This window comes from Oryzias melastigma, linkage group LG17 (genome assembly GCF_002922805.2).
Source record: "Oryzias melastigma strain HK-1 linkage group LG17, ASM292280v2, whole genome shotgun sequence".
Classification (NCBI taxonomy): Eukaryota; Metazoa; Chordata; class Actinopteri; order Beloniformes; family Adrianichthyidae; genus Oryzias; species Oryzias melastigma.
In genome coordinates, this window is record NC_050528.1 from 9730458 (window position 1) to 9743190 (window position 12733).

The 12733-nt window shown below is 35.8% G+C and overlaps 1 protein-coding gene across 1 annotated transcript in view; it reads right to left on the minus strand.

Moving 5' to 3' along the window:
* Positions 1 to 9801, minus strand: part of ubxn7 (UBX domain protein 7) — an 11178-nt gene extending 1377 nt beyond the window's left edge. The window contains exons 1-10 of the mRNA XM_024274510.1: positions 9671 to 9801; positions 8401 to 8554; positions 7246 to 7310; positions 7099 to 7164; positions 6903 to 7015; positions 5828 to 5974; positions 5627 to 5717; positions 3895 to 4025; positions 2329 to 2794; positions 1426 to 1505 (exon numbers count right to left, since the gene is read on the minus strand). Coding sequence (XP_024130278.1) covers positions 1426 to 1505; positions 2329 to 2794; positions 3895 to 4025; positions 5627 to 5717; positions 5828 to 5974; positions 6903 to 7015; positions 7099 to 7164; positions 7246 to 7310; positions 8401 to 8554; positions 9671 to 9776 — 1419 coding nt within the window. The 5' untranslated portion in view covers positions 9777 to 9801. The remainder of the gene's footprint in view (positions 1 to 1425; positions 1506 to 2328; positions 2795 to 3894; positions 4026 to 5626; positions 5718 to 5827; positions 5975 to 6902; positions 7016 to 7098; positions 7165 to 7245; positions 7311 to 8400; positions 8555 to 9670) is intronic.
* Positions 9802 to 12733: the final 2932 nt, after the last annotated feature.

Sequence of the window (12733 nt, forward strand, 5' to 3'; positions counted from 1 at the left end):
CAAACTTCTGCATCATCCTCTGGACAAAAACAAGCAGTAAAAGGTGAAGTTTCTGTCTGAACTGAAGCTTTTTTTAACCTTTTGTGATGATTAGCAATTATATCACTTTCCTTTTGTAAAAGTAAAAGAATTAACAAATTAGTCAAGCACCCGCCCCATAATGTTAGGCTCATTTTCATTTTCTGTTTTTTTATTTTTATTAGTTATTCTCCTGGTCATAAGACACATCACTCAAGTACCGAATAGTGCAGTCTTCCGTCTCACCACAAGAGGGAGTTTTCTGTTTTTTCAGCAGGTCAGAAGAACGGAGTCAACCAAACTTGTAAAATGAAACAGCGAAACGGAAGCCGGTTGTGCTGCGTTTGTGTTCTAGCTGCTCACTAAAGGCTGGACATAAAAAAAATAAATCCACATTTGTCTTCCTTTCAAACGTGCAACATTTTATCCCTGCAGTTGAGTTCTGCGTCGGCTTAGTGGCGTGTATGAAAATTTTAATATTTGTATTAAATCACCATCGTTTCTGCCTTTATGAAAAACAGGAGATCCGGATCAACAAAACTGATTTAAAAAATCCCAAAAAGATTTAGATGGAAATAAATTTTGTCATTGTATTTTATTTTATTTTTTGTCCACCTTCTGTTTAAGTTCAGCACTAATATAAACGACATAACAATTCATTCTTGTTTTTGATCATTTAACAACGTAACCTAAAAATGTTCTCCACAGTTTCCTATCTCCAAAGTTCTTCAACATTTTACGTTCTAAGCGTTATATTGGTGCAGAGTCTGTATGAAGAAAGTCATCCTCTTTTCAGCAGAGCCAGGCTGCGTTTTTCCCCTTCAGAATAAGATAGAGTTACGTTAATTGCATCAACTGTTGACGAGTTACCATATCCAGAAGAAAGTTTTAGCTCCAGTGTTAAAGCAAAGTAAGGTTTTCAGAAGTTATGTCTGTGAACAGAACTTCAGTCTCAGTTTCTGAACAGAAAAAAGCTCCCGCTAGTCTTATTTTGAAAACCGGAAGCCTCACCTACACAAAGACGTGTTTACTTCCAGTGACGGTCCTGCAGCTGTTTCGGCTTTGTTTTAGTTCGTAAACTTAAAATCCTAAATTAATCTGCATTTCAGAGCAAAAATACATCGTTCCCAGATAATATTTTCCTACACTCTACTATATTTATAATGATCGTACTCAAATTTTCAGGAGCAAATAGCGAGTACCCAGATACTCGTTACAGCCCTAATATATGGAGTATATTGTCAGTACATTGTTGCTCAATATATTGAGAAATATATTATTGCCTCGACAATTAAATAAAAAAAATAAAGATGATTTCTTCATGGCTTTCACCTTTTGTGAGTTATTTTTAGAACTACTAAACTGATGTTTTTATCATTTCAAACAAGGGAAAGAGAATCAACTCACCAAAAGTTTCGCTTTAGCAGACAAAGAAATTTGCTCTCTCTGTCCGTCGGGGTAGCGGAGCATCAATCTGGCTTTGGGACCTTAAAAAACAAAAAAACAGTTGGTTTAGAAACAGATAACATTTTTAAAAAGCTACAAAACACTAAAAAGACTTCCTAAGAGTCAGCAAACATTCTCCGTTTTACTCATTTTAGTAAGAGATTTAACCTCTTTAAATATCCAAACTAAACCCAGATTTCATTTAAAATGTGTTATATTTTAATAAATGATAGATTGTTAAAGCATATATGCTGTGATTTTAATCATTTCAGGCACAAATAAAAAGAAAAATCCACTGATTGAGCTCAAACATTATTTCATTCTTGAATTCCTTTTAGAGCGTTAAAGCTCAAACATTTGGAATAATAATAAGCCACATTCAAAGTTTGATTGAAGGAAACTTTTTCACTTCAAAGTCAGCAAATTGCTCTGAAACGGGGACAGGAAGCGAGAAAAATCTTTTTCTGGCAGTTTTAGTTTTGTTAAATAACTTAAACTTGTTGCAAAAATGTCTATTTTATCCATTAAAAGTCTTTTTTTGTTGTTGTAAAGAACAACTTTTCATGTGTAGCTGCTGCTTGTAGCCTTAATGTTTCAGAGTTAATTAATGATAAAGTCGCTGAACAAATAGACACCTTCACTTAAATTCTGTTTAGTTTAGAGTCTTAGAAAGTTCACTTTTGTTTCTTTAAGAGTTCCTGTCTTGAGATTTATTTTCCAGTTTCCTCTGGTTGCTGCTTCGCAGCAGTTCTAGACACGTTTTCTACTTTGATGGCAGATTGTCAAGTTTCAACAAGTCACCAGTAGTTAATGGACTGTTCAGCCATCCTCTTATTGCTTAGTGTGTCTTAGTGTTTGTCTCACCGTTGTCGTCAGGACAGTCCACCTCACAGGCCGTGGTGGTGCTGATCTTGGAAGATGACGCACTTTCTGCTTGTGCGGAGCAGTTGATCCCTCCAGAGTCGGCATCGGGTTGAGGATGACGAGCTGGAGCCGAAGGTGGTTCCAGATGGTTCTTTTTGCTCTCCTCCTTTTTGTGACTGTGATTGTTTTCTTTGTACGGGGACTTTCTGTAGGAAGAGGTCGAGCTGTCGGGTTGGAGACGCTGCTGGGCCGCCGAGGCGGCGAGGGGCGTCGGTGGTTCGCTGTCGGAGCCGTCGACGGAGATGGGTCCTTCGCTGTCGGAGAAGGCCTCTTCGTCGGAGTCGTCTTCTGATCTCGGGGAGTCCGGCGCCTCGGCGGCGTTCGAGGACTCGTAGTGGGTTTCCTGTAACGAGGCTCGGATCGCTGCCTCCAGCTGGCTGTCTTCACTGGCGTCAATTAGACTCTCCTAGAAGAAGCAAACACCAACAGAAAATAACTTATTAAAGTCCCCCATGGCAATTCTTTATTTAAAAAATACATTTCCAGTAGTGTTTTAATTGTGATTATGGCATTTTTAACCATAATCCCACAACCTAAATGTCTTTAAAAGCCATTCTTCAAGTTGATCTGAAGGCTCCGTTTCCAAAATTTCCTCTGGGTGGGCGTGGCTTTTGGAGCTGAGCTGAGCAGTCCATTAACGTCCTAATTTTTCTCGTCTGAGCTGGAATCTGGTTTAAAACTCCTGGATAGCTCTGATATTTTTGTTTTGCTACGCTAATGTTAGCTTGAGCTTGTGAGGGGGTTATAGGCTAGCGGGAGGAATAACGGGATATCAGTGGAGGCTTACTCCGCGCCAACAGTCAGACATGAATTTGTACTGAGCTCCTGCTGCTCTGCAGCCAATATGTCTTAAAAAAAAGTGCTGGCAGAAACGATTATTTTAATAGTCGACTAATTAACGATTATTTTTTCCAATTAGTCGATTAATCGGGTCATGAAAAATTAGCTAAATTAGCTAGCATGCAGGTAAAATATTAGTTAAATGCCATGTTAGCCTAAAAATATAAAAGCCTAAGTTAGCCAAAACAGCTAACATGTAGCTGAAATATTAGCTTAACTCCAAAACAGCCTAAAAACAAAAAAAAAAAAAACTAAATTAGCTAAAATATCTAGCATGTTGCTGAAATATTAACTAAATTAAAAAATAGTTTTAAAAAACCTTAATTTCTGCCAAAATAGCCCACAAATCTAGCATAATGCCATTATAACTTTCAATTTTACCACACTCTGACTCCATATAATATAAAGTAACGACTAATCAACTATTTTAATAGTCGACTAGTCGTGGCAGCCCTACTTAAAAATGAGACCTTTTTTAAAATTTTGGCTAAAAACTGCATAATCATAATTAAAAGACCACTGGGAACACTTTTACAATAGAAAAAAATTCAGTTGGAGTGAGACTTTAATGCCTTCAACAACACTGAGCCAATTAAAACCATCTCAAACAGCATTTTAGACACAAACGCTGAAGCAGAGTCAATATAATGAGAAGCAGAAACCCACAGAGCGAGCTCGTTTAGCAGGTGGTCCGTGGCAGGACGGCCCGTCAAGCTGCCCGTGTTCTGCCAGGAAACCGGTGGCCTGCTCCAGAAAAGACGTCACATCCAGCTGGTTCCACTCCACCATTTTTTGACCTGAGTCGAAGACAGTTTCAGCAGAAGTTGTCAGAATTTTATCGTTTGAAAAGGTTAGCAAAACAGGACGTTCTATATTAAAGTGTTTAAAACACAGACATATGATTATTAAACACAGCATCCTTACAATTTAAATACGTCTTTGTCAGTGCATCACAATAAAATATATATATATTTTTGGGTCTTCAAAAAAAAATCAAACATTTTAAGAATATGCACATAGTTTTAAAGCCGAGATGAGAAGATAAAAAAAAGCATTTAGACATGACTTAAACTTATTAGTCAGACGTACACGCATCCCCTGCTTGTTTTACCAGCTGGTAAGGCCGTGCAGGCATGAGTGTGGTCATGACAGTGTCAAGTACCTGCTGTTATACCATGTTCTATATGATTGTGCTGGCAACCAAAACAACAGACTCAGAAAATAGGATTATAAATATTGGTATTGTTAATTAATGAAAGACACTGTTTGTTGATACACATTTAATAATAGGAACTAATGGTGGATATTTATTGCTATAGAAATGTATGGAGAGAAAATAGTATAGAATAGTAACAGATTTAGTGTCTAACTAGATTTGTGCGTATAACTTTGAATTTGTGTGTGCGCAATTCTTGATTTGTAACTCATAAAAATATTTTGTGCACAAGTAAAAAAATGATTAAATAAAAAAACAAAATCCAATTTCCACATGCACAAATTACAACAGCTTGAAATTAACTAAACATACAAATATTTAAAAACTACGCACACACAAAACCACGTTTACACACAAGTCTGATGTAAGACTTTTCACTTCTCCGAGAAAGAAAATATTTGTGCGTTAAATGATGCGTTTAAATGCTACTAGAATGCTGGGTCATCCGAGTTTTCTCATCGGCCACCTTGAACTTAAAATGTGAATAATATCTGGTAAAAACTTGACATTTAAACGCTTTGTTCAAAGATTTGTTCATATAGTTAGTTTTAGGCTGCTGTAATTTTTATTTGTGCATGTGTAAATTGTATTTTTTTTTAATTTCATAATTTTTGTACTGTAAATGTATTGCACGAGTTACAAATCAAGAATTACACACACACAAACCATTTTCTCTCCATACTTCGTTTCTTTGAAATTAAAATTTGCTTCATCATCTGGACAAAAACAAGCGGTAAAAATGCACAATTTCCCTCTGAAAAGATGTTTTGTATCATCTAACATGATGTTCAGCATTTATACCACTTTTGCTGGTTAGTTCTCATACCGTCTGAAACAGAACCAGAGGTGGGTTCTGTAGCTGTTACCATGACAACACATCACACTGCATGATAAAGTCTGCCTTTTTGTGAAAAACTATTTAAATGTTAAAAATGACAAGATTAAAGTACTACTGATTCATTTCATATGTATTTATTTTGTAAGTGTCCATGGTTTATACAGAATAATGTCCATAACAGTGAAATCTTTCTACTAGTTTTGAAGGAAAAGCTAAAATGCTACTTTTAGAGAGTCTTTAAGTCACTTTAGTTTTATAATCCTTTTACTTGGTTTCTAAAAGCCTGACACTTGCATTAGTTAAAAAAAAGAAGCTGACAACAGACTTGACTTCTCATTCCTGACCTGTGCGTGGATCCAAAATGGAAATGTAGGGAAACTTGTTCAACTTATAGAACTGAATGTATCGTTGCCCCTCTTCACTGTCATGGTAAACCTGCCAGAAGACAAAACACAATGAGAAACAAGGCACAATTTAGAAACTTAGCAAACTACATTTCTTCCATTTTACTGAGAAAAAGCAAAATTGGTTTTGGAAGTACATACCTGCCAGAATATGAAATGTTCTCTGATTATGTTCTTTACTGCATCGTTACTCCACACATCCCTGTTCAGACATTGGCAAGCAAAGTCCTGAACATTCTGAATATTGATCATAAGCCATTTGTTTTCCAGCTGTCCACAGTCTTTAGCCTGCAAGACACGAACCAGGGTACAAATTTAGAATACCAGGTGGAACTAAACATTGTATTAAACATATTTATGAGCAATAATAGTAAAATACAGTAAAAAAAAGACAAGACTGTCAGTTGCAAACTAAAAAGACAGTTAACACTTTATAATAAGATTTCCTAACAAGCTTAATAACGCATTAACAAAGATTATTAATGTGTTTATTGGATGTTAGTAAGACATTTCTTAGCACAAAAAGCTGAATACGGTTTATTAACATACCTAGTAAGACTCATTAACATCTAAAATATCTATGAAAGACATTTTAATAACCTGCATAAAGCTTAAAAAATGTATAAACTATCTTTGTCAACATTATATTGAGTGTTTTGGAGCAAATAATCTAAAGATGTAAAAACAAATACAATAATTTTCCATTTTCTCTGTGTTAAGGTTAAGTAAAAATGTATACAGAACACAAAATATTTTAAAACTACCAAGTTTAAAAAAAAAATTGTAAACATTGAAAAACATTTTGACCTTTTGAACCATTTTTTTTACCTTTGAATTAGATTTAAACTGTGGAAAAGTTATTTGGCGAAGTGATGAACCCAAAACCTCCCAATTTTACCCAAATGAAAGTTTTCAGATTTTTTTTACTCCTGAAATATGATAAAAGTATTCAATTTTGGTGGTTTTAATGCAGTTTTTAATCATGATTTTATTCTTAAATTGATTTAATTTAAACATTTACCGTACCTAATTATTTTCCATGTTTGGTAATTATTTTTTGTCACCATTTCTAACTAAAAACACAGCTAAAGTAATTGTATTTTGTGATATTTAGCTTTCATTCTTTTTTTAACGATCTTAGCTTGAACTGATTTTTTCTACTGGATACCAGTGGGGTGTAAAGTGAACCGGGGGGAGGGGGGGGGGGACTTCTCACCGTCTCAAAGCTGCCTTTGTGCATGAGCTCAATAGGGGGACGGAAGAGGTCTGCCAAGGTGCTCAGTTTCTTATCAACAGTCCCGCCGTTACGAAGCTCCTGCTCTTGGCGAACTAAATAGGGACAAAAAAAAAACATTCAAACTCTTAAGTATTCACAGTAAAAAATGAGAAATTAATAAAATCTATATACACACTTGTTTCTGTCTGGAAGTCTCTGAAACCATCAAATATCGATCGAGCAGGCCGTCTTCGCTTTGGCACTAAATATGTGACAAACACATAAGAAGTTCATCTGGTAGTTCTTAACAAGGGATAAAATGACAGAGGAAGCATTCAAATACCTCCAAATAATGGTTCTGGTTCCACCAATATGTCTTGCTTCTGGGGAATGGGAGCGCGCACTTCACTGAGGAGAGAATTCAATCAAAATGTATGTTAAATTAAAAAGATAAAAAAAGGAAAATAGAAGCCAAATTCTCAAGAACAGAAGCCAAAAACGGCCTGCTCTACTTTTTTTTTAATATATATCGTTTTCTCATTATAATGAGATAATATCTCGTTATAACGAGATAATGAAGAACAAAGAATGACACATCCCCCTCTCCCTTTTTCCACTCTGAGACGCAGAGATTTTACCCGTGTAAGTCTCTTTATTTTGCATTGAACAACTAAAACAGCAGAAGAACATTCCAAAAACATTGTTTTTAGTCTATTTTTGATTTATTAGTGAATCTATGCTCCTCAAATTTCGTCTCATGCACCAGCTCTCCGCCCCTTTCTTTTCCTAAAACCTTCAAACAGGTTGATTGTGAGAGCTCGTGGCCGACGAGAATCTGCGCACGGTGCGTTCACTGAGCTCCAGACATTAGCTGACCCAAACATCCACTAGGTCCAACTCAGTCCGCCACAATACTTTTGTCATTTTTATACAATCTGCATCAAAACAAAATAGTTTTTCAGAAAAAATGTCGACATTAATAAATCAAATTATACATGGATCAGTTCTGGTGCTAAACGTTTTCTCTGATGAATGAGTTTGTTTCGCTGCAGATGTCCGGAGTTCAGTGAACGCACCATGCAGAAATGCTCGGCAGCCCTGGGTTCTGTCAATCAAGCTGTTTGTTCGGAGGTTTTAGGGAAATAAAGGGACGGAGGCTGGTGCATGAGACGGGAAGAAGGCGTTTATGGAGCGTAGATCCACTAATGAATCAAAAATAGACTAAAAAAATAACTTTTGTGGAGGGTTCTTGTTGTTACCCACAAAATAAAGAGACTTAAAACAGGCGAAGTCTCTGCATCTCAGTGTGGGACGCTTCATTCTTTGTTCTTGATTATCTCTTTATAACGAGAAATCGATCAAAAAAAAGTAGGGCAGGTCGTTTTCGGCTTCCGTACTCAAGTAAAAAACACACATTATTGATTTAGCTTCAGTTAAAACAATCCTCCTTTTCTGATGTTATTTTAAAATCAAAATTTGAACACAAAGCTGAGCTCACTCTGTTGGAGGAGCTCTGCTGCTCGACGCCGCTGAACTTGAGCTGGTGCTGGGTTCCTCTGCTATTGCTCCTCCATCCAGGAACATGGTTACAGCCATTTCCAGGTTGTTGTTGCATGCTTCAAGCATGTGTTTTCCTACACTCTCTGTGGCCCCTAGAAATGATGGAAACAGATTTTTAGCGTTATTCTGTTAAGCACTCAGGAAGCAAAAAAAAAAAAAAAATCTGTAAAAGTATTTATTATGTTTTCATTCAAGTCAAGCTAATGTGATATAGAAACTTAAAAAAAACATTAAATGTATTATTTCTAGCTAATAACATCAAATAGTAACATAATACATAAAAAACTCAAATAAAAAAAAGAGTACACAGAAAATCCTAATTAATTGAATGCACATGACTTGACATTAATATATGGAGGATAATAATTCAATAACATAAAATTATTAATAATAAAAAAATTATTACAGGTGAAAAACAGTCAAATTGAAAACAAAAACAACACTAGTGACAGTTTACAGTATTATAATTAATTATACTCAATAATTCCAAGCATAACTAAAAGCACATTAATATATTTCATTAAAATAAAAGAACTGTCGAGGCTGGATTTTAATAGTTTTGCTTAAAACACCCGATTTCCCCCCGGTCCCTTCTGCGCATGTCCGTTTCACTTTCCAAGACTAGCAGCAGTCTCTCTACTGAATTTCCTCTTCTCTTCCCGTTAAATAAGTAACGTCTAAAGCGCCATTCATCAATTCTAGGGGATTCGAAATTGTACAGTTGCTCTGTGTCAATATTTTGAGGCAGAAACGGCTTCTATTACAGGGTGGTTATCACGAGAGCCACGGCGGAGGTGACAGTAACGCAACATGAAGCCCTGGTGGTGATGAAGAAGAGTAATGTAGAACCGACGTCCATTCCACACTCCCAGACAAGAGCCCACGGAAGAAGAGAAGAAAAAAACCCTTTCTGGTCTACGAAAACTCTATCTCTAACTAAAACATAAGAGAAAACACACAAAAAATATTAAAAGGTAATATATATATTATTAATGCTAGTCTTAACGCCATTTATATTTTAAAGACTCTCTCAAAAGAGTGGTTGTGCTTTTTTCCTCTGCAAAGCATTGACAGCGCAGGAGGAAGACTTGGAGCCCGTTTAGCCAATCTACGCGCCTCTACAATGATTTAGAGTAAATATACCTTTACTTTAATAAGCACACAAACCGCCCCGAATGTTCAACCGCAAAATAATACTTTCTTTTTACCTGTTATTGCTGTGAATTGTTGTATTAACCCGTTCACCCCCGGAGCTGAGGTGTCTCCGAGCGCCGCCATCTTACCGCCACAAACAACAACACACTTGTGGCGCATGCGCAGCGCCGGCTTTCTGCACGGCGCCAGCTCCGTACGCAACGGCACTCGAGGATTGTGGGTCATGTAGTTATTTCTAGTCCAGTACTTTTCGAGGTCATAAACACAAAAAAATGTATGACATATTTTTTATTGGAATATTCTATCTTTGTTGTAGTGTGTATACACAATTTAAACACCCGTTTAATTGCTGAGCAGGATAATAATACATTATATTTACTCAATTTAAGTAACTTTTGTCCTATACTCTTTACTTTTACTTGAGTACTCAGCTACAATGGGCTTCATATACTTGTAAAATGTGTTCTTGATGCATTATAAATTAGTTTGTAAAATAAAAACAAACAAAAGTCAATTCCAAACTAATATTTTTAGAGTTAAATGGGTAAAACCTCATACAATCTGCTCAAAATAAGGCTTTAAAGGGGTAATAGTTACACTTTTTGAGAGTATAAGATTTTTTTTAAATAAAAATTGTGTTGTTATATTAAAGAAACAATCATCCAAACACACATTCTTTGTTCCAAGTATGTTTTTTTTAACTTTAGCTTTTTCACTCAAGAAAACTATCAAACTTTAGTGGCAACATTTTCTGTTTTTAAATGAAAAGTGATGTGAAAAGAGCTGAAATTATTCACTTCTTGAATTTTATTTTAAAATCCAACCAATTTATAGGTACCTAAAATATCTGGGAAATAAACTAAATAAAAATAATGCTAATAGAAATATCAAAATTACAGATTTTATCCATACATTTTAAATAAAAGTTGTACATTGTAGCTTCTAATCTTTATATGTCTGCTATCAATCAAATAAAATGTTAATGTTATTGCCCACAAATTGTTCAAGGCACAAACTATAACCTAAAAAAGCCAAATTAGATTAAAAATATCTGTATTAATAATAAAAAGAAAACCACGCACTAACATTCCCTTTCATAGGTGTCACTTTATTATTTGCATAATACATTCATTTCAAAAACAGCATTAAATAAGTTGAAAACCTTGAAACTGAGATAAAAAGCTGAAAGCAGTTTTTTTTTGTAAATTTCTCCTGGAGTTGCAGCAACGTCTTTATCTTAATTTTGGTATCTCTCACAAATCGGTTACACTGATTGGCATTAACAAAGATTTACAAAGAGAAGGTGATGGCACCGGCTTAAAAACGTGAGATGTGTAATTGATACATTTTCAAATCCATGGTCTTAGATTTTAAATTCTATGGGTCAGTTCTTAATAAATTGTACATAAAAGGGAATATGCATCAGGGGTATTGGAAATGCATAATAGGATGTCCTAAAATTAAAGCAACACATTAACAAAATTTAAATTTTACTTTTCTTGGACACACAAACCCTTTTTAATTTCAACTTTTTGAAAATTTTTAGTGGCTCAAATTAAAGTAGTGCACTTTCCACCGCTGCTTTCAATGCATCTCTATATTAAGTGACCTTTTAGCTCAGAAGTGTTGAATCATTTATACATAAAAAACTACATACTACAATGAAGACTGCAGAAATATTGTTTCCAGCGAGTCAAACTAACATTGATGGATCTACGATAAAAACACAGCATGAATACTTCAAACCAATTCTACAAGCCAAAAAAATGAGCATGAACTGGTTTATCTTACAATGCGTAAACAATGAGTTCAGTCCTGCAATAATAGGATCAAAGCAAACAAACTCTACATTCAACTTGCGCTTCACAAATTGCATGTTTGAGTTTTCACAAACGGGGGGGAAAAAAGTGTTTTTAATTAAAATGCAACCACACAAATGACAAACCGCCAAACCTGCATGGTTTTACATTCTCATACGCTTAATTTTTGTTCATCAGAAAATGGATTTACTATTCTGGAAAAAAAATAATGGACAAGGCAGTTGATCATCCAAATATGCCTTCATTTCTTAAGCCAGTTAATTAAAAGCTACACTTTTTTTCCTTTTAAAGATAGATTTATGCAAGCAACACTTGTCTGTTTCTTTAAATCAATGAGGTGTAAATATGTAGTCCGTCTTAAGGCTTCGTTGTGGACTAAGTTTGATACCCTGCTCAAGAAATGTTAGAAATGAAGCAAAATAATAATGTTAATATCCAACGAAGCAAATGTTTAGATTGAATTAAAAAAAAAAATACGCATAGCTTACAAAAAGAGCACAGAAACGAGAGCAGCATTTCAAACCCCCAAAAGAAAAGAAAAAAACAGAATGGAAAAAATCCTTAAATGACCATAATGACACACCTAACCTGGAAAAGACCTCAATCCAACTTCAAGTATAGAGACTGCTTTCCTATGTTTTCATGGGCACTGCATATTCGTCTCCCAGATGAAAAGAAAAAAAAAAAGTGCGGAGCAGATATTAAAGTGGAGGGTAGTCGTTTTCATTTTCACAGTTCTACCTTAATAAATACAAGCTTCCACAGAGGAGCACAGATCAGGAGTTGAATGTGTGCATACGTTCGGTGAGCCATAGATACGTTTCGGTGATGGAATGTATATTTTACATGGAGTGACTGGGAAACGGTACGTTTCAAAATGCGTCGGAGAAGGTTGCGTGTGTGTGTGGGGGGGTGGGGGTGCACGGTGAGGTTGGAAAGCGGCTGGCACACTACAGTTTAGAACCGAATGAAGGTGGCGTCGATCTGGCGCACACTGGGCAACGCCAGCATGATCTTTCTCCGATACTGAGGGTCTTTCTGCAGCGGGTTTCTTTCAAGGTAGACGGTTTCCAGAGACTTGGCGTTCTTCAGCTCGTCGAGATCCGACCAGTTTTCTATCTGGTTGTCATTCATCTGTGGAGACATTTAACACAACAATAAAAATCAAGCGTTTACTTAACCATGAAGCACTATCACCGGATTTTCAAATTGTTGCATTTTCCTGAGTGTCATGGGTCCCTGGGTAAAGTCTTACACATCCCAGGAAAGGGTGGGCCAAGAATCCACCATCGTTAT